The following is a 19,551-nucleotide window of genomic DNA, read 5'->3' on the forward strand; positions in this document are numbered from 1 at the left end:
AGTGAAAGATTTATCAAAGGTGAAATACCACTGCCAGGCCCCTTGGCCACCGAGTGCTAGCAACACAAACACAAACGGCAAATACATCCTTATCCCACAATAGTGAGGTGGATATATCCCTTCCCACTCAGAGTATTTATCATATGAAACATTTCTGGATGAACTGACAGAGCCCATCTCTCCATCTCATCTTTTTTTTTCTTTTTTTTGGGGGGGATGGGGAGGGTTGGCTAAGAAAGTTTTGAATTATATCTAGAAGAGTGCAAAACTAGGGAAATTTTTCATGGTAGGTAGACCTAATTTAGTGCCTGGAAGGAAATACTTGTTAAATCTGAAAACACATGAAGATTTGACCTGGTTATTTCTAGAGAAATGGAGAGTAATGAATTTGCATCCTGGACCAAAAGACCAAAGTAATTAGAAGCAAATAAATCCATATTGCTTTCTGAATATTGTGAAATATACCTTGTGTCTTATGAAAGAGATACATGTGGTTTGTTCTTACTAACTTTACTAAATTTGTCTCTGCCAGAGCAACAAGTAAAATTCCCCAGCACAGCATTAGAGCTAGATCATACAGTGGTTTTAGGAGCAGAGTCACCACACAATTTTAAGGTCAAATTCTGTAATACACAGTCCATCTTCATACCCAGTGAACGAAACTTGAGCTTTGCAGAGGTGGATGGGAAGGGAAGGCCGGAAGGAGAGGATAGAAAAATATGACTGTGAAATAGTAATTTTACTTTGCAGAAAATAAAAGGAAAATCTGCCCATAACAGGATATAGTGTGAGAATTTAAACGTCCACGTTTTTGTTGCTCCATGAGTGATCTCAGAATAGTACGCACTGGTGGAAGGAGAGACGAAGTCCCAGGGCCCAGCCCGGCAGGACACCCCACGTCCCGGCTGGGGACCGCCGTGGTGGGGCGGTAAGAGGGGCGTCCCGCGGGCAGGAGCCCGAGCTTGGCTGGGGGCTCAGCATGGATGCTGGCGGGCGCCCCGCAGCCGAGCCTCGCTGCCCTCCCCCATGCCAGGGAATGCACTTAAAGAACCAGCCGGCCAGACAGCTCTCTCACAGCACGTTTTATTTGCACCGGGGATTCCAGGGCAGCGCGTGTGTCCCGAGCCCCGGGGCCTGCCCGCCCTGCCGGGGTGCGGGCAATCCCTGGCCGGGGGCGGGCGCGGCGCTTTGCCTGCAGCCCCAGAGGGAAGCGGCGGCCCAAGGGGCTGCGGGGCCGCCCCTCTCGCCCGAGAAGCGCTAGCAGGAGGCGGCCCCGGCGGCAGGCGCGGTGTGCCGGCCCCCGGGCCCCTCATAGCGCCTGGTAGGTCCGTCGGGGCAGCGGCGTCCCGGGCGTCTCCGGCCCCGAGTCGATGCTGGCGCTGGGCGAGAGGGAGTCGGCGTCGCGGAGAGACAGCCCTGGCTCCTCCGCCGGGGAGAGACGGTCCACGATGCTGGAGAGGCAGTCCAGGCTGGACAGGGCGCTGCTCTGATCGGCGGCGTACCCTGGGCCGAGGGGAGGGCCGGGGCAGAGCACCGTGTTACCGCGGGCCGCCGCACTGCCTGCCCCAGCGCCTCGGGCAGCGCGGGGGGCCTGGGCCCCGCCTCTACCCGCAGGCCGCGCCGCTCGGGTCGCGCTTACCGTGAGCCATCTCGGCGCAGTAGACGGCGTCGAAGCCGCTGCCTCTCGCCGACCAAACGGGGCTGCCACAGTCGGCCTGCAAGACAGCGAGGGGCGAGTGCCGGCCGTGCCGCCCCCGCCCAGGGGCCAGCGGGACGCTCCCCGAGACGGGAAAGGGCCATAAAGGCCAGCGGGGAGGGAGCGAGGCAGCCGCTCCCAGCCAGGCTGCTGGCCCTGGGCAGCGCCTTCCCCATCTCCCCCAGCCTTACCCCTCTAGGGCCGCGCTAAGGGACAGCAGAGGGGGGCCGGGGCCCTGCAGAGTGCCCTCGGGCAGCGCTACCTCCCCCCATACTTCCCCGGAGAGCCCAGCTGCGTGCCCAGCGGAAAACCTGGGAAGGGGCCTGTTCCAGGGCAAACCGCCCGCCTTTTCCTGATGTCCGGGTGCGTTCGGCCCGTCCCACACCCATGGGACTGGTCCCACGGCGTTGGGCCGAGGGTGACCTGCCCGCGGGCCATCCTGGGGTCCCCACAGCCCCGTGGCTCCTGCCTCTGTCTTACCATCCCGTCGGAGCAGCTGGAAGTGGGGCTGGTCGGTTCGGAGCAACTCTGTCCCGGCAGGTGATAGTAGTTTTCTACCTGTTCCCGCAAGAGCTCCTGGAGGCTCTCGATGTATCTGATGGCGTTTCGCAGGATCTCTACTTTGGGGAGTCTTTGGTTGGGGTTGGCAGTGGTGCATCTCTTCAGGGTCTCAAAAGCCTGGTTCACTTTCTTCAGCCTCCTTCTCTCCCTCATGGTGGCTGCCTTCCTTCGGTCCATTGTGGTGGATTTTCTTTTGCAGGCTTTGCAAGCCCACATGAGGCAGTGACCAGCTTGGTGGTGGCCAGTGGGAGCTCGCACATGCTCCTCTTCCTCGGAGCAGGCAGGCTCGGGGGGCTCGTGGGCGCTGAAAGGAGGCAGATCCCTGGGCTCAAAATCCTCGGGGAACTCGCCCTCCGGGGAGGAGAGGCAGGAGCTGTCATAGAAGAGCTCGGACGGGGAGAACTTGCAGCTGTCCATCACCTCCATCCCTGCTGCGGAGGCGTCAGTAGGGAACCGGCTCTCGGCCAGGCGCTCCGCAGCGCGCTGGGGCAATTTCCTCCGTAATTAGGGACCCGAGACCAAGTGTCCTTCGGCTGATGCGGGGGGCCCTTATATATACATGGAAAGGGAGGCTGGTCCGCAGAGGCCAGTCTTTATTAGCATATCCCACCACAGCCCCTGCCGGGAGCTGTCTGGGCAAGCCCCCTCCAGTCCCCAGGAGACAATTTGCTCCGCACCGCTCCTTTGGAGCGCCGAGAGATGGGCACTTTTCTAATGAACGACCTCCCAAGAACTGATTGCGACATCTCCGAATTTCCAACCAAGTCTGTGAATTTGCAGTTTGGTATGGAAAGAGAAAGAGGGGCAGTGGACGCGCACGAACCACTTGTCAGTGGCTCCTACAGAGCCCTTCCTCGTCTCGGTGTGCACATCTCCCGTTTCCCATCACACGTTTCCTCGGGAGGGACACCTATACTGTCTACTTGCACATCTTTATTTCCCACATCCCGTGATCCAGGTCTAACCTGATAAATTATAACCTTTTTCTTAGACTGTGTTTATTTATCTCGAGGAGCTCTTTGTCCAGTAATTAAAGTTGTGCCACCAACCGCTCACATCTGCAGGTTGGGGGACAGCAATGCACAGCCACTTGTGGCCAGGAGAGACGAAGAGAAGGGAAACCAGATTTTAGTGCTGCCGGATCGGATCACAAGGGAAGGTACTCACAAAAGAAAAGTGTATGTGTTTGCTCCGAGACAAATCCCCTTCTTTCTCCTTCTCTTGTGACCTGGAGCTGCTAGGGACACAACAGTCAAGCAGTGCCTTGGGCTTGCTAATTTTCTGCTTTCAGGCAAACTTGTACCGTTACAGATGCGTCCCAGCTGCCAGTGCAACAAACCCCTCCTGGAAGTGTAAAATTTCTAACCCCGCAATCCCTAAGTAACTTTACACAAGGGGACAAAAGCCTTGCGGAGCCCCAGCCGCAGCAGTAGCCGAGCGGAGCGGTGCAAGGGTCATTAGAGTGGTAATGAAGCCATTTAACAGGCATTTGCTAACGCGCAGGAATCCTTTGGTTTCGTCCAGGTGGCTTTTGTAGCTGAGGAAAATATTATGAGAAGGCAAAGGAAACCTTCCGTACCTGGGAATAAAATTATGTGACCTAGGCTAAGTCAGACGGAGAGCAAATGACCCAGCAGCGGTTCAAACGCTATGGAGGTGGCTTTTGTGCCCAGGAAAAAGGCGCCTTCAGTTAGCCTCTCTTCAGGAAGGGGTGATGCGGTAGCACGGCGAGCCGCCTGTCTCCGGGAAATGCTGATCAAGTGAGCAAAGCCGGTAGGGAAGCATCTCCTGAGAGAGATGCCCTGTGGCAGCGCACACCGCCGGGAAGCTGTCCGGTCCGCACGGGCAAGGCGGGGAAAGGCAAGCAGCTCGGCCTGTGCTGGGGCTGGAGGGAACCCATCCTTGTTTCCCCGCTACCACCATCCCCGAACCCCCAAAGACTGCCATTCTTAGGCTAATTTTTTTTTTCCTAAAAAGCAATCATGCACACACCCTTCTTCCTATGAAAGGCTGCAAAATTATCTAAAAGCTGGGAAAGGCTACATCTGCACTGCTTTGGTTTACTTGGGGCCATAAACACGGGGAGCCCCTTTGAAATGAATACTGTATGAAAAGCAGGGAGTTGATAAAGGAGTAAAGTTACAGAATGGGAAATCTCAGAATTCCAGGCTTCTGCCACTCTGAGGTGCAGGTTGCTGTTTTGTTGGCCCACATCTGAAACAGGACAGTTCCCTACTGTTTTCCTAAGACAGCACCAGTCAGGAGTTCTGCTCAGCAGTAACTTGAACTCTTCACTGGGCTATGGCGTGCACACACACACAGACATAGACAAACACACACACAATTTCATTTACCGCGTTCGCGCTGGCTAAAATAGACCTGTTTACATATTTATGCTTCGTGCACAAATAAACTTGATCTTTAAAGTGCCGGTTGCAGTTCCGATCACCTTTCTGGGTTGGTGCATGCTTGGGTTCTCTCCAAGCATGCACTGTAGATCTCTCGGTGCACAACGCCAGGCCCCTCAATCCCGCTCTCCTGGCATGCACAGCTTTAGCTCGCAGATTTGACTCTTAACTCAGAGGAGCTGGGGCTGTTAAGAAACGTGCTTTTCCCCAAAGGTATTTGAAGAGATAGGAAAAAAATATCATTCCTTTTTCCTTGAATATTTTTTGGGAAATAGAAGAAACCATGGAAGGGCCTGTCACTCAGGAAGAAAAAAAAATCAGTAATTAGTATCCCTTAAGGAGCCCCCGGCTCCTCTGGTAAAGTGATCTCAAAACAAATTTGCAAAAATGCAGTAGGCGAGTGGAACTAAAGAAAGGGGGGAGAAAACACGCACTGCAAGGCCGGCTAATGAGGCTGCTGGCGAAGGGCGGGGTGGGGGAAGGGGGAGGATGGTGCTGCATTTCAGGAGGCTCAAGTCTGGAAAGCAGGAGCAGCCTTAGCATCAGACACTGTCTGCTCCTATGGGCTGGTAGAGAGAAAGTGGTGAACGTGTCAGGATCCCTTTAAATGGTGTTCCTCACCCCAGCCGTCCTCACTCCTCAGGAATCGCCGTGCCGCACCTATTCCTGGAGGGATTCCATCCAATGTGGGCACCTTCTGCAGAGCGTGCCATCTTTTCCCAAGTCCCACACCTTTCTATTTAAGAGCAGAAAATCCTACCGAAACCATAAGTCACTGACTGAGGGGGTGAGAGGTGTTTGCGGTCTCCCCTAGCGCATCCCAGCCCCGGCATTGGGAGCGCCTTTGCGCGGTGCCCGGCCGGCTCCGCGGAGCGCACCCGCGGGCCCGTGCGGGGCGAGGAGAGCGCGTAACCTCACGGTGCCGAGCAGCTCCGCCCGGCTCCCGCCGGCAGCGGCACCGAGTGGGCACGGCATCTCCTCTGCCATGCCCCCACCATAAAATCATTTCCCAGTCGGGCTGGCTGGGCCGGGCGCTTCCAGCCGTGTGAGAAACGTTTGGTTCCCCCCAGCGCTGGGAACCGTGCGCACCTAAGTAAACACATTAGTACCTGCCAGAGGGAGTTGTATAGAGGACAGCTGAAGAAGGCATTGGCCTCTGATGGCTCCCCGGGACTCCCAGGAGAGATCAAAGGGACACGAGGGGGTTTTAGCAGCCTTGAGACTGGGAAAAGTTGCTAGTTCCTGCTATCGGAGGGGCGTCCCAGCGAGCACATGGTTCAATTATTCAGCCTCCTCCCTCCCTGCCCCCTACGCCCACCCCCAGCTCATTCTCCACAGAAAGACGGAAACTGCGGAAAAGTCGTGCGGGGTCCACAAAGCAGCAGTGGTCCACGCAGGAATTTTCCCGTGGAAATAGTTGCAGTGTCGCCTCTTGACCGCCTTGACTCTGAGTTCAGAGAATGAGTTAAGCCTGCTGCTGGCTGTCCGCTTCCCTCCCTGGATTGCGGGCGGTTTCACCGAGGAAAATAAAGATACACAATGTGAAAGCCAAAACTAACCAACCTAAAAACTCCAACGAAACAACAACAACAAAAAAACCCCACCTAAAATACTAAACCAAAAACCTCAATACAAGGCTTTAAACCCTGGGTCGCGTCACTTCAGAGGAAAGCGGGTGTCAACAGGGCAGCCCTGCAGACAGGCACCCCATTCCCCCTTCCCCCGCCTTCCTCCCATCGCTCCCGGCCCCGCAGGCACCTCGGGCCGGGCACTGCGCACCGCGGGCCGGCGGAGCCCCGCATCCCGCCGCGGCTGAGGGAGCGAGCAGGTGTTTGCTTCCCAGGGAGCGGAGCAGGTACAGGCGAGGGAGGCTGTGTTGAACATTGGATTTCCAGCCCGCAGAGGGGAGGAGGGAGCGGCAGGGGCACTTGCATTTGCGCAAAAACTGCGATGAATTTGTGCGTGGTCCCTCCGGAAAAAGACTTCATTAAATCACAAACCTCTTGTCTTTACCCAGTTATTGCCCTTTGATTTTGTGATTCCAGGGCCCTGTTTGCTTTGGCTGGGGACTTAAGTAAAGATTATCGTTATTAATATCTAACACAAACATTTTAATTGCAAACACACTGACGACCTTCACTGGGAAGCCCGGCATGTCAGCTGCAGCCGCGGGGGTCACGGAGAGTCTCTTCGGGAGGTATTTTCTTTATTTAATGAAAAAACTCTCCTTTAGGCAAACTTACTCCAAACAATCGCTCAAGTTACCCTGCTGCTGGGGGAGCCGCTGCCGCGGGGGTCCTGCCGGACGGACGGGAGGCTTGTTGGGGTGATTGCCCGGCTGCGGGTGAAGCTGGCAGTCGGTGCCCCGGGGTGTCTGTGCCTTGAGGGCTGGCTCAGCACGGCTCCTGCCCTGATGCGGGCAGCGGGTCCCGCGGAGCTCGGATCGCCGTGTGAACCGTGTGTAGCCCTTCCCGCGGACTCGGCGGGAGTCGGGTTGAAACAAATTAGAAAGACAGTCGACGAGATGCTAGCCCGATCTGAAATACTCTCTCACTGGGCAAGCGCCTTCGCCACAGAAGCGAGCTGCAGCTATCCTCTCCCGTGCCAGGTCGCTGAGGTGGCACGCAGGGCCCCTCGCTCCCCGACGCGCCGCTTTCTGAAGAGCCCGAGGGTTCCCCGAGGCAACGGGGTTTAATTTGAGAGGAGGAAAAAATATGGGGAAAGTGTTGCATCACTGTAGCCACCACACTGTCCTGTCCCGCCGCAATTAGTCTTTGTAAGGAAATATCTCGTTAGAGAGCAATTGGAGGTAGTACAGGACTGATTTAAAGACCCGGCTGGCCACGGCGGCTCAGACAGGGCGGTAGGAAGGCACGGTGGATTGGAGTGCCAGCTCTCGGGCAGGCTCTACCCAGAGCTTCCCCTTCAGACCGATGCACCCGTGCCCCTGATGGCCGGGAAGGGGGAGATCTTCCCGAAACGCGACTGTGACCTTTCAAAAAGCAGAAACAAAGAATAAATCAAGGGCTAACGTTGGCGAGGAGACCGCACGCGGTAGAGTTGCAGTGTCCTGTTTACTTGTGCAGGCTGTCCGGCGGGCCCTGTGTGTGTGTGTGCCAGGGGCAGACTGCGCCGATCCCTGGTGGTCGCCCCTTCCCGGGGGTACAACCTTTTACAAACCGTAACGCTCTGACTGTGAGCAGCTCCGTTTCACCATCCTCAGAGAGGCTGTGGTTTTTTACATCACTGAGTGAAAGGCTTCATATGCTGTTACCCCCCCACCCCCAAACCCTTTCGGTCGCTTAACTCCTTCCTCCCTGAAGGACCCCATTCCCTTCTCCCTCAGGCTCAAGGATGTCAAGGGGAGTTACCTTTCCTGGGAAGAAACTACGGCTCCCTCCAGTCCCAGAGGGAGCGGGCTTCTGTCACAGCCAGTTGCTGTCCCATTAGTGCAGCAGGCCCGTCAGTTTTTGCGCAGAGAAGCCCTGCTTTCAAGCCCTCTGTGCCGAGAGGAGAAGGTGAGACGCACTGAGCCTCTCCCAGCTCCAAGAGCGGGGCAGGAGGTCGGGGGGATGAGTGGGGAGGACGACGGGCGGGGGTATCTTCTTTCATGCCCCTTTTCGAACCTCACCTTTCACGTGCAGGGCAAGGCCAGCGAAGGACTTTGCCTGGCAAGGTCCTCGAGCGGCACTGTCGGGCATTTTAGAGGAGCAATATCGCTTTCCAGGGAGACATGCGTTCCGCAGGAACGGGGCTGGGCGCGCTGCGGCCGGCCGGAGGGGCGGCGGGTCCTGTCCGGCACCCACCCGTGCCCGCCCGGCGTCCCCGGGAGCCCACGGAGACACGGGGGATTCACACCCTGGTGATTCACACCGCGGCTGCGGCCCTGAAGGGGAAACCTTGGAGGAGTAAACGAAAGAAAAATCTGTCCCGTGTCCTGCCTTCAGTCACACGGGTCGTGCTTCTGCTACACGGCTCTGACTCTTCAGGCCTTCATTCACTGAGGTCAGTGGCAGGTTTGAGCTCCCGGATCGGGTTATTTTATGAAATTAAGAGGACGGGAAGAAAACACTGTAACACAAAGAGCTTTATTTTACAATCCAAGAAATCCATCTGTTCTTATATACAATATCACATTCCACCATTTAAATATATATGTTATGTTTACAAAAGAAAAGACAGTACTGAAATTATTTACAGGAACGAATGAGGCGGGGACTCTTTAAATATGACTCACACGCAATGCAACCAAGGGCTTCACTCAGACAGGAATGAACTTCCCGGTGAGTCTCAGACAAAGCGGATCACCGGTACACAGGTAAGTATCTTAAAAATAAAAATAAAAAAGGAGGGTGGTTTATGCAACACAAGTTAAAGAAAACAAAACTCGGGTTAAAAAAAAAAAGGCAAGAGAGAAGTCTGTCTGACTCGAGTCAGTGGTGGGAGCCATTTTCTTTGGGGTAGGTGTACCTTGATTCGATTTTTAAAAGGGCCCTGCCTGGGCTTTCCACTGTGTGAATTTGCTTCGTTACTTAGTTTAGAGGAGAAAGGGTGGAGGCTCTATCTCCGTTAAATATACCACCACAAAACCCGGTTTATTTCTCCACCGCTTCCTCCGCGCTGGGCAGTTTGGGATCGTCGGAAGAAATACTGTCCACTATTGAGGAGAGGCAGCGAAGGCTGCTGGAGGCCGACGACTCGACAGCGGAGACTCCTGCTCAAGGAGAGAGAAGGCATTAAAGAGCAGAGCAGAGCGCTGCTCCTCGCCGGGGCTGCCGAGAGCCCGGGCACGGGCGGCAGCGGGACGGCGGCACCGCCGGGATCGGGGCCGTCGGGGCTCGGCAAGGGGGCTCGGGAATCGGGCCCGGGGGAGAGTTACCTTCTTTGGGGCTGACTCCTAGGGCTCGGGAATGGTCGGAAACGCTTTGCCAGTCGGAGCTGCAGGTGCTCAGGAAGTCCGAGCTGGGGATCTGCGGCACACAGGCGGGAGCGGGGAGGCGCGGGGAGAGGAGAGGAGAGGAGAGGACGGGTGTTAGTGGGGCGGCCGCGGCTCCCCGGGCCGGCGGAGCTCGGCAGCCCCGAGGGCTGGCCGGTTCCCCGGGGAGCTCCCGCCAGCCCTGCCGGCCCGCGGCGGCCCTGCCGAGGAGGAGGAGGAGGAGGAGGAGGAGGAGGGAGGGGACGGGCGCGGCGGCGCTGCCGTGGCGGCGCAGGGGCCAAGCGGCCGTGCTTACATTTCCCTGCTTGGGGCTGAAGCTGAAGGGGTCCCCCCCGATCTCCTGCATTTTCTCCTGCTGATCCAGCCTGTGCAAAAGGTCCTGCAGCCTCTCGATGTAGCTGATGGCGCTCCTCAGTATCTCCACCTTGGGCAGCCTCTGGTTGGGGTTGGCCACAGTCCGCCTTTTCAGAGCCTCGAAGGCTTCGTTGATCTTCTTCAGCCTTCTCCTCTCCCGCAGGGTGGCTGCTTTCCGTCTGTCCGTGGGGGCCGACTTTCTCTTGCAAGTTTTACAAGCCCAGATCAAACACTGGCCGGGGAAGTGAGGGGGTTGTAGTCCCGGGGGTGCCAGCACATGCTCCTCTCCGCTGCTGTCGCTGCCGGCCTCCGGCTGCATTTGGTCCTGACATGGAGACAAGGTGCCATCGCTGCCTGGGTACAGCGGGGATCCCTCAGCCATCTCCAGCTGCTGCAGGGCTCCATTCTCGCCATCCAAGTAGAAGAAATAGGAGCCAGTTTCAAAAAGGTCCATCATGCTGTCCCTGGGCCTCTCTGCCTGCTTGAGTTGGGTGGCAATCTCAAAAACACCCCGAGGAACAACCCAGATGGAATTTAATTAGTGCAGTGACATAAGTCCCCTCTGCTTTATATAGGAGCTGCTGAAACCCTATCCAACTTTTAGCTGTCGCGGTGTATCACCCTCCAAAACTGATTCCAGTCAGTCTCCTGGGCGCTGTCCTGAGAACATCTCCTATTTAGATGGGGGAGGGGGGACACGAGAGGTGGGAGACAAATTAGAAAAAAAAATTAAAACAAACAAACAAAGAAAAACCAAACCAAAACAACCCCAAAAACAAGCGGAAAAAAGCACAACCCAGCTGTGCGCGCTCCCCCGAAGTGCCGTGCTCTCGGGAGCAGCGTGCCTGGCCCCGGGGCCCGGCTGCGGGACAAAGGCAGGGGAACCCTTCCCCAGCCCACCGCTCCCGGCCGGGGGCTGAGCACACGTGTGTCAGGAGAGGTTTCAAAGGCAGCCATCGCTTTCCAAATAGACGGGTTAATATTTTCAGTAGAAGCCCCTGCTATTTCCACTCCCCCGCCACCTTCCCCCTGCGTGCCATTCCTGTGACCCAAGGCACCCGGGGCAGCCCAAGGTTGGGAGCCAAGCTCGCTGCTCCTCTGCACACACGAGGAAGGTTGCCAAGGCAGAGCTGCGCTGCGATGATGAGGCATCCACAGATAGCGCCCCTCGGCTTAGCCTGTCACTGTGAACTTTGCCACGTTGCCCATGAGGTGACAGGAGTGATTCCAGGTGACTGGGTCACAGTGGGATGGGGCTCGCTGCACAGCCCTTGTCCTTGACGCCGCTCAGGGCAAGCAAAGCCCAGGCATATGGTGTAATTGAAGTTTAATCCCTTGGGGCTGGCAGGGTGTAGAGAGCTTCCCAGACACAGAGACAGAAATGGAGCTTGTGCCCACTCTCTGTTAGCTTATACTGTAATGTCACATCGTGTCTGGAGCCGTCTCACATAAAGAAAGAGGACTGGGAAAATTACCTCTTTGCCTCTTTTCCTGCATTGCCTTGTGTTCTTTAAATACCATGTAATGTCTTTGTGTTTATGTAAATAGACATAGGTGCATATGCATATGTGCCTGTATCTATATGCCCACACACATGCATATGTACATTTATGTGAATAAGTAAGTATATTCCTCTGTGTGTGTGTATATACACGTGTATAAGCTTTTTATAGAAACAATAGTATGTGAAGATGAAGCACCTGCAATGGTCTCATAGCTCTCAAATGTAGCTCCAAACTTCAGCTTTCTGAACGCAAGTGTGGTGGTATTGTTTATTTCTCTAAAGCTACAACGAAATTAATCATTGACTCAACTGTTGCTCCAGAACTGCAAACCAATTTTTTTGGAGTACAAAAATCTTCAATAGTAAGAGTAGTGGTGGTTTTGTTTTCACCACATCAGTGTTGTTGGAGTGGATCTCATTTCTTCTTTAATGAGGCAGAACAATATCCAGTTTTGGATGAGACAGAGAAATTCAGACAGTTCTCAGCAAAACTAATTTTGATACTATTCCACCACTGAGGTTTTTTTCCCTCTTCAGATTAAAGAAAAGGCAGTCTGGCAGTTAAGGTGCTGAATATAAGAAATTGTTTCTCCATTTCCATGTTCTGCAACTTGCTTTCTGTTTGACCTTTGACCACTCACTTACTTTTCCTGTGATTTAATTTTCCACCTTTAAAGAGGGATGTAATGTTGACCTTTACCCATCCGTTGTGTCTCTGATTTAATTTGCTGACTATCCATGGAAAAGCTGCTCCTTCACATGCTTTCAGGTATTACAGGGGTCTTTGTCCCATAGCATTAATAGTAGTAATAATTAAAAAACCCAAAGCAGCAAAACTAAAAACCAACCAACCAGACACAAACAACCACCCCCTTCAAAAAAACCCCAAAAAAACCCACACTCCACAAACCAAAAGTGTGTTGTTTAATTTTTTTTTCACATTTACTACACTCATTTTTTTCCTTTTAATCTTTTGTTTCTTCAATACTACCCTGGGAATGTTTGGAACAAGACAGACGAGATCTTGTAAGGTGCACAAATGAAAATTTAGCTTAAAGGAGAAAGATAATTACCAAATTGTTGTTGTCCTTTCAAGAGCTTTAAGTGAACTCAGCAAGTTGGGAAACTGTAAGTTTAGGAGCCAGATGCTCCTGCTGCTTTCAACAGATTTCTTTTTTTTTAAACAGGAAACAAAATATGTTCTTTCTTCCCAGCACTTAGTGACAGAGTAAACAGATCCAGTTCCTCACAATGATGTGGGCTCAACATAATTAGTCCTTTGTAGGAATAACTGATAGGAGAAAAACTCCTAACAACTGTAAATAAATTTTCATTTGAATGAAAATGGCCAGATTCCCCATCATATAGGAAACTTGAATTTTGCTGCATCTCCCACTGCAGCTCCTTGTTTTGTGTAACCCAGCCAGCAAACAGCCCTAGCACATATGAATAAAATATCCTCAGAGATGTTCTCCATTACAAAACTGAATGAAGTGGAGGATTCAAAGTTGGTATGGGCTTTTTTTCTCTTCATGGTTTTTATTCCTTACCATGTTAGATATAAGCACAAAGACATAAGAGGAAATAAAAGCATGTGAATAAGAACAACTGGACATAGAATTGAAAGGAGGATCACTAATGAAGACTGCTTGTAATTTCACTTGGCTTGGTAGAACCTCACAGAAAAACTTTCTCTGAAGACAGTTCTTTATTAAAATGTTCCTGCCTCTGTGCATGGTAGCTCTACTGAAGATACACTTTCAGGCTATTTATACAAGTAAAACTCTGGTGTGCTGTATTTGGTCTACAAGGTCTGTTATCTTTGCCAAAGAAATATTTCAGAAAATCAGTGAGTTGTAAATTCAATGAGTGATCAGGATGACCAAACACAAGACAGGTGCACTACATTTTAAGTCACAGCTGGCCTCCAGGAATTAGATCCCTCCAAATTCACTTTGCCACTTACAATTTTTATGGATAATTGTGGTTGATTAATAAGCCTGTAACTGCCCTGGTCACTCTTTACACCTTAAGGTTTAAGCAGAAATTAAGTCCAGAACTATTAAGAAGTATTTTGTCAGCTAGGACTCACTTAACACTTTATACCATTCCAAATATTTCCTTTTTCTCCTTCATTGTTCTCAAGATTCTTCCAGGCACAGGCACAGTGTGTTTTAAATCTTTGATCTCTTTGACACCTCATTGCAGTGGCATTGGCAGTCAGTGAGGATCCATCCTATCCATTGCTGTGTGTCACTGTGAAAGGGCACCTGGGTGAAGGTGGAATTTTCAGGCCTGGTTATAGCCCTGTTCTACTCATACCTCAAATACTTGATTTGAGACATGGCTAGATACTTTGGCTACCAGGGTAATGATTCTTAAATTGCTTTTTGTAGTGCAGGTGACCAGTGTAGGTCCAGCTGTGGGCATACTGGGCCTCTCAGAATTTTCCTGTGCTTTGGAAATAGAAATTTTTCTATTCACACTCCTCTTCTTTTTACACTCGTGCTCAGCAACATCCTTCTTAGCAGAAACTTTCAGTATTTTGTTGTTAATACAAGATGATGTTTTTCTGCCTTTGCCTTTTCAAGCAGTTTATATTCTTCTAAATGTGGTTTTGAAACCCTTCTAACATTTGACTTTATATCTTCTACTGATTGCTATTTCCAACATTTTTTTTTCTTTTTCCCACAGGAAAAAACCACCTTTTTAAACTGTAGCATTTCTCATCTAATTTCTCAACAAAAAAAAAAAAAAAGCTCTCCTCATTACTGTCTCCAGACAACCACTTAGAGTACTGAAAACCTCTTTGCTACTGAAAACCTCTAGGCTATTGCTCTTTTTGTGTTCTCTTGTGTTGTCAATTCCAGTTCACACAGGCTTTCTCACCCAAGTCTGGTAGGTTTTCAGGTAAGGGTAGGTGGTGTGTCTAGAAATACTGGCAGTGTTACTGCCCATGTTTTGTTGTCACTTGCAGCCTGTGAAGTGACATAGTCAGGACACAAGTCTAAGCTGTTAACAGGGTTAATTGTCATTTCTCATGATGTGTCAGTAGGTACACCCAGATACTCACCAAGGATGGGTTTACATTCTCGTTTCACTTTGTCAGGAATGCCTTTGACAAGGAAATCTCTGACTAGCCCTGACTTACTGCACTTTCCATTCTCCTAACAGGGTGCTCTCAAGGGTGTGTCACCTGGGTTCTGCTCATGAGAAACTAAGCTGGAAGGCACCCTGAAATGTTAAGGGAATGCTGGGTGCTCAGCACTGCCAGGTTAGACTGATCTGTACCTGGCTCTCCTGTGTGATCTGCTGACATTTGTAGTCAAAGTTCTTAGGGAACAACTAGAGAATTGTGATTTGCTGCTGAAATAGAATATTATGCCAAGGATTTGTAAATTGAGGATTAGAAACTTCATCCCTCCCTTCCCTTCAGAAGGATATTTTAAGCATCTGCTTTGTAGGATGTTTGAAATGGCTGACAAATATGTAAGGGGAGAGTTGGCACACCAAAGACTGGTAGTGTGTTAAAAAGCATGTATCTATTCCTGAATCTACCAAATATTACAGAAATGTTTGGTAAATAGAGATTATAGCTTTTCCATGAGTGTCCTTCAAAGTGTGGGCAGTGGAGGCTCTACAGGGGACCAGCATTTTTTATGCTGATAATGACCCATGGGAAATTTAAGCAAAAAGAACCTTTTTGACATTCCAGAAGTAATAATAGTAGTAATAATTCCTGCTGCTGGAACAAAGCATATCAAGCTTCATGGCTTGTAGTATGTAGTAGCACTTCTTAGCTGAATTTCATTGTCTCTTCTTGCCTTAAAATAAATTTCACAGAGGTCTGTAGGAATAATGAAGCCCAGCTTTAATTCTTGATTTTAATTTATATATGATGTTAGACTTACTTGACTTTTGTTTACCTAGAATTTATTGTTCCCTTGACCCTATTCAAATTCTGCTTGTCCAAGGGTTTGATATTATTTGCATATCCACAATGTCACATGCATTCTCACTGGAGATTTAGGAACTGACCAGAGGAAGTGTGTGTGCTGTACATACCAGTGCTCATATATAAGTGTGTGACACTTTAATTTAAAAGCACATGGTAGCAACCATCCCTCGAATGTAAGTTTTGCAAATAGGGTGGTGAACAGTGTAATATGTGCTCCGGAGCTGGGGAGCCAGAAAGGCAGAGACCTGGAATAGGCAACTATGTAGAAATTTACAATCTTTGCAGGGGAAGATTTAAAAATTCTTATTTGCAGAGGTCTTGACTGTATAGCTGTTCCAAATTATTGCTGTTTGCCTTTGATTGGATATGGACTTTAGTGTTCATATCAGTTACGGTCCTGTTAGTATCTGAGAGGTGCAACCTTGCTAACTAAACAGACTTCTCCAGTTCAATATGGTGAGATAGGGTTTCATTGCAGCTCTCATGTTGGCCAGTTATGAGACACAGTTCTAAATGGCAGATGCTTTAATGCCTGTGTCAGGGGCTGCAGTGACAAATAGTCACCACTGCACAAACACATTTATTTTACTACAAGACGTTTTCCTGGGGAGGAGGGAGTGCCTATCAGAAACTGGAGGCCCATTGCACTGTTGCTGGCTGGAACAAGCATTTTCCATGGTTCTATCCACAAGCAGGGATTTCTTGCAGGGAGAAAGGGAGTAATAATGGCAGATGTCTTCTACTTGTGATTAGGCAAAACACAGGGAACATGAAATATGGCATGAGTAAAAGACACATCACATTGTGCAATCACTTGTTGTTGTCATGTTTTTTGTAGTTAGGCAAAAAGCTATTTTTACAGTAAATGCTGATTTGTCTGTTTACACTGCAGACTGTGGGAAGCGTAAAATGCATTTTCACACCATGTTGTTCCTGAACATGATGACTGTGACATCTAAACCTAATCTCAGTCCAAAGGGCAATAGTCAAACCATAACTCTGCAAGTGAAAGGAAGAAATGGGAATGTGAAGAGCAAGTCTCTGCATCCAGCACAGGCTGATCACATCCCTGCTGTCTGTGTATAAAAAAAGAGTTTGGTGCTCAGACTGTGGAAAAGTGGCAGCTTACTGTTCTAGGCCTCTCATAAGGGATTTTTGCAAATAAACTCCACATGACCAATGGAAAACTGGTATGACAGTGGCTTGGAAATGGAAACTGTGGAGATGCACTGAGGGTAATGAATGCAGGAAAGTCTCTCCTTAGCAATAACATAGGGATTGTTTAAAACAGTGAATCACCATTAAATGATTATGTCAAATGATTATGCAAAATGAAAATCATGAAATTATTATGCCAAATGATTCACTTTCAAAAAGAAAATAGCTGCTGTTTTTGGAAAATAGAAGCTATTGAGATAAAGTCATCTGGAAAGAAATTTGCGCTGTATTAAATAGCAGTAATGACCTTGAATATTGTATCCTGTTGTTACGGAAACTTGTTGCACAGCTGCAAAACTGTTTTGGGCTGTGAAGGTCACCCAGATATTCATCTGTGTGACATTTAAGGTACATGCTTCTATGCAAGGTTGGTTACCTGTGATCTGCCACGCCAATAAATACAGAGGTCTGTACTGTATTCCTTTGCCTCTGTATTCTGTTTGTGTGTCATAATTTCACTTAAAAACTTCTGCATGTTTATATGCTAAGATTTCATTTGCTTTGGTATTCTTGAAGGCTCAAAAAACATGTTATTTAAAGCACACTGGAATCTAGATGTTTTAACTTAGTTCTTGAATGTTCCATGGATATGTGACACAAAGGAAAATCTGCAAATCTATTTCTTGAGATTTTTGAAGTAAATAAATGGCTCTGATGCCTACTTCTATACTATGTTAAAACACCTTAGTGATGTTCCAAAATCCAAAGCAGTCTTATGGTCTCTACTAAAAGAGAACATGACATTTCTCAAGGTATGGAAAGAACCTTGGCTGAGCTGATACTCTTCCTTCCCCATGCAGTTCATCTGGCACTACAAAAAAAGACAGGAATGAAAGTGGGATAGTATTCAAAGATTCTGTCTGACAAAATGGGTCTTACCCTTCTCATTCTAATCAGATTGCGAAAAATCGTGCTGAAAACCTGCTTGTATTTAATTCTTCACTAGACTATTCTGGACAAAATTTCAGAGAAAGTGCACAGACTAAAAGATTGCCAGATGTCCTCTTGACCTGCAAAAAGTCACCCAAAATAAGGCTTCACCTGAATTGATGCATGTGGATTTTTTAAGAAAGTGTATTGATTGTGTTTTTTGGGGAAATTATTAGAAAATTAAACACTGAGGAAAAGTTTAGAAGAAGAAGAAACATAATCTGTTCTGATTAGATAAACAATCCCTGAAAAAGTAATCTTAGATCTGTGTTTTGAAACTGGTAACTATCAAATTATATCTATGCTTAGACTCAGAGAAAAAGTGAGAAAAATTTTGTGAAGTGTAAACCAGCTGGCTAATGACAGAACCTGTCAACCTGTAGTGTCATTATTTGTGACCAACATTCACGTATTAGAGCAGACTAATACAAATGTTTGCCTGGAAATGTAAGCTTTATAGTTATTACTTCAAAGGATTATTGATGACTATAATAACTAAAAAATAGAATGTACTTAAGTTTTGTGCACTAGCAGTTCCTAAATAAACTCCACATGACCAATAGTAAATTAATTCTATTTTGGAAGGTCCATACATAATGGCCTAGTCATGCTCTGTTCAGTGTGAGCTGCTGAGTCCTTTGGACTTCGAAAAACCCCACTGTATAAATGAGATGAGATTCAATCTTTTGTCATCTTTTAAGCTCTGAAATCCACCCTGCACAATATACAACCTTCAGGGACATTGTGGTAAAGAAAGTGACATTATGAGAAGCCTTAGAGGCACTTTTCCTACAGTTTTTTTTTCCAAGGAAATGACTTTCCATTAGTACAAAAGAATTAGAAATCAGCATCCGAAGTTTCAATGTCATTAATGAGGAATTACCAAGAAAGACTGCCCATGAATTAATAAATAGTCAATTACTTGGAATTTCTTTTGGAGAGAGAGCTCTGAAGCTTCTGGATCACTAGGATTGCTCCATTTGGATCCAAAAGTCACATCAATTTACAGAAGACTATATATATAGTCACATATATATATATAGTCACATATATATATATATATATATATATACACATAGTCTATATATATATATAGACACACATATATATATATGTATAGTCTTGATCCAGCTGATGCTAGACCCCAGAATTTAGTGAAATAAGGAGTTATTAAATGATCACAAAATTAGCACATCTTTACAAATTGTATTATTCTTTATAGTGGCTGAAAAGCAGTGTGTGAGCACACTCAAGCACCATCAATGCCTCATGGGTGCTGATATTTAAACTGCCTTTTCAGACAGAGGATGTGTCTTTGCTGAAGCTGATTTATGCAGGCAGCAGCAACAGTTTATAAACAATAAAGAGTCTGCAGAGGCTTGGATTAACACTTCTCATTGTGGAGCTTTCTCAGTCAAGCATCTCAAATTTGACATTTCCATGGTCCCAAGAATTTTGTGACACTTCACATAAAGTATTTTCCAGAATTCCAGCTGTTCAGTACTGTATTTATGTCCCAGTTTAGTTAATAATGGACTTGCTTAGCATTTTTTGGAACTTCTAAGCTGTTTGTGAAGTCATGAATCTGAAGTAAGAGGAGAAAATACGAGACTAGAAAAAAAAAAGTCACTTTCTTGAGACATTTGATATCCTCTGACAGAAGATAAATATGTGCTCCCAATGTCCCTGAACTGAAAGTCAGGCAAGAATTTAACAATCAGTAGAGAAACTGCCTGATGTGATCAAATAATTCTCTTTTTCCTGACTAACAAGAGCTAGCTAATAAAAAAGAAATTATAGCTACGCTTTTATTTCTGAAAAAAGTCACTGAGTCACCTTAGTTACAGCACATTCAAGAACTGCAGGCATGCACAGAACAATAGAAATGCCTGTGACTCAAACTGACATATATAGAGAGTTGTAAATGAGATGATGTTACTCGAACTTCTTGATGTGACTTTTCCAATGCCCCAAAGATTCTAAGTA

At 48.5% G+C, this 19,551-nt stretch overlaps 2 protein-coding genes across 2 annotated transcripts; both read right to left on the reverse strand.

The window, feature by feature from the left end:
* Positions 1–540: 540 nt before the first annotated feature.
* MYF5 (myogenic factor 5) lies at positions 541–8,222 on the reverse strand. The gene is made up of 4 exons (XM_005480639.4): positions 8,037–8,222; positions 2,177–7,657; positions 1,640–1,715; positions 541–1,503 (listed from the first exon to the last, which is right to left on the reverse strand). The coding sequence occupies exons 2-4, from the start codon at positions 2,681–2,683 to the stop codon at positions 1,310–1,312; spliced, it is 777 nt and encodes a 258-aa protein (XP_005480696.1). The 5' UTR covers positions 2,684–7,657; positions 8,037–8,222; the 3' UTR covers positions 541–1,309.
* Positions 8,223–8,737: 515 nt separating this feature from the next.
* Positions 8,738–10,662, reverse strand: MYF6 (myogenic factor 6). The gene is made up of 3 exons (XM_005480638.4): positions 9,897–10,662; positions 9,545–9,635; positions 8,738–9,379 (listed from the first exon to the last, which is right to left on the reverse strand). The coding sequence occupies exons 1-3, from the start codon at positions 10,410–10,412 to the stop codon at positions 9,261–9,263; spliced, it is 726 nt and encodes a 241-aa protein (XP_005480695.1). The 5' UTR covers positions 10,413–10,662; the 3' UTR covers positions 8,738–9,260.
* Between the last annotated feature and the right edge of the window lie 8,889 nt (positions 10,663–19,551).

Source organism: Zonotrichia albicollis, chromosome 4, assembly GCF_047830755.1.
Source record: "Zonotrichia albicollis isolate bZonAlb1 chromosome 4, bZonAlb1.hap1, whole genome shotgun sequence".
NCBI classification, from domain to species: Eukaryota; Metazoa; Chordata; class Aves; order Passeriformes; family Passerellidae; genus Zonotrichia; species Zonotrichia albicollis.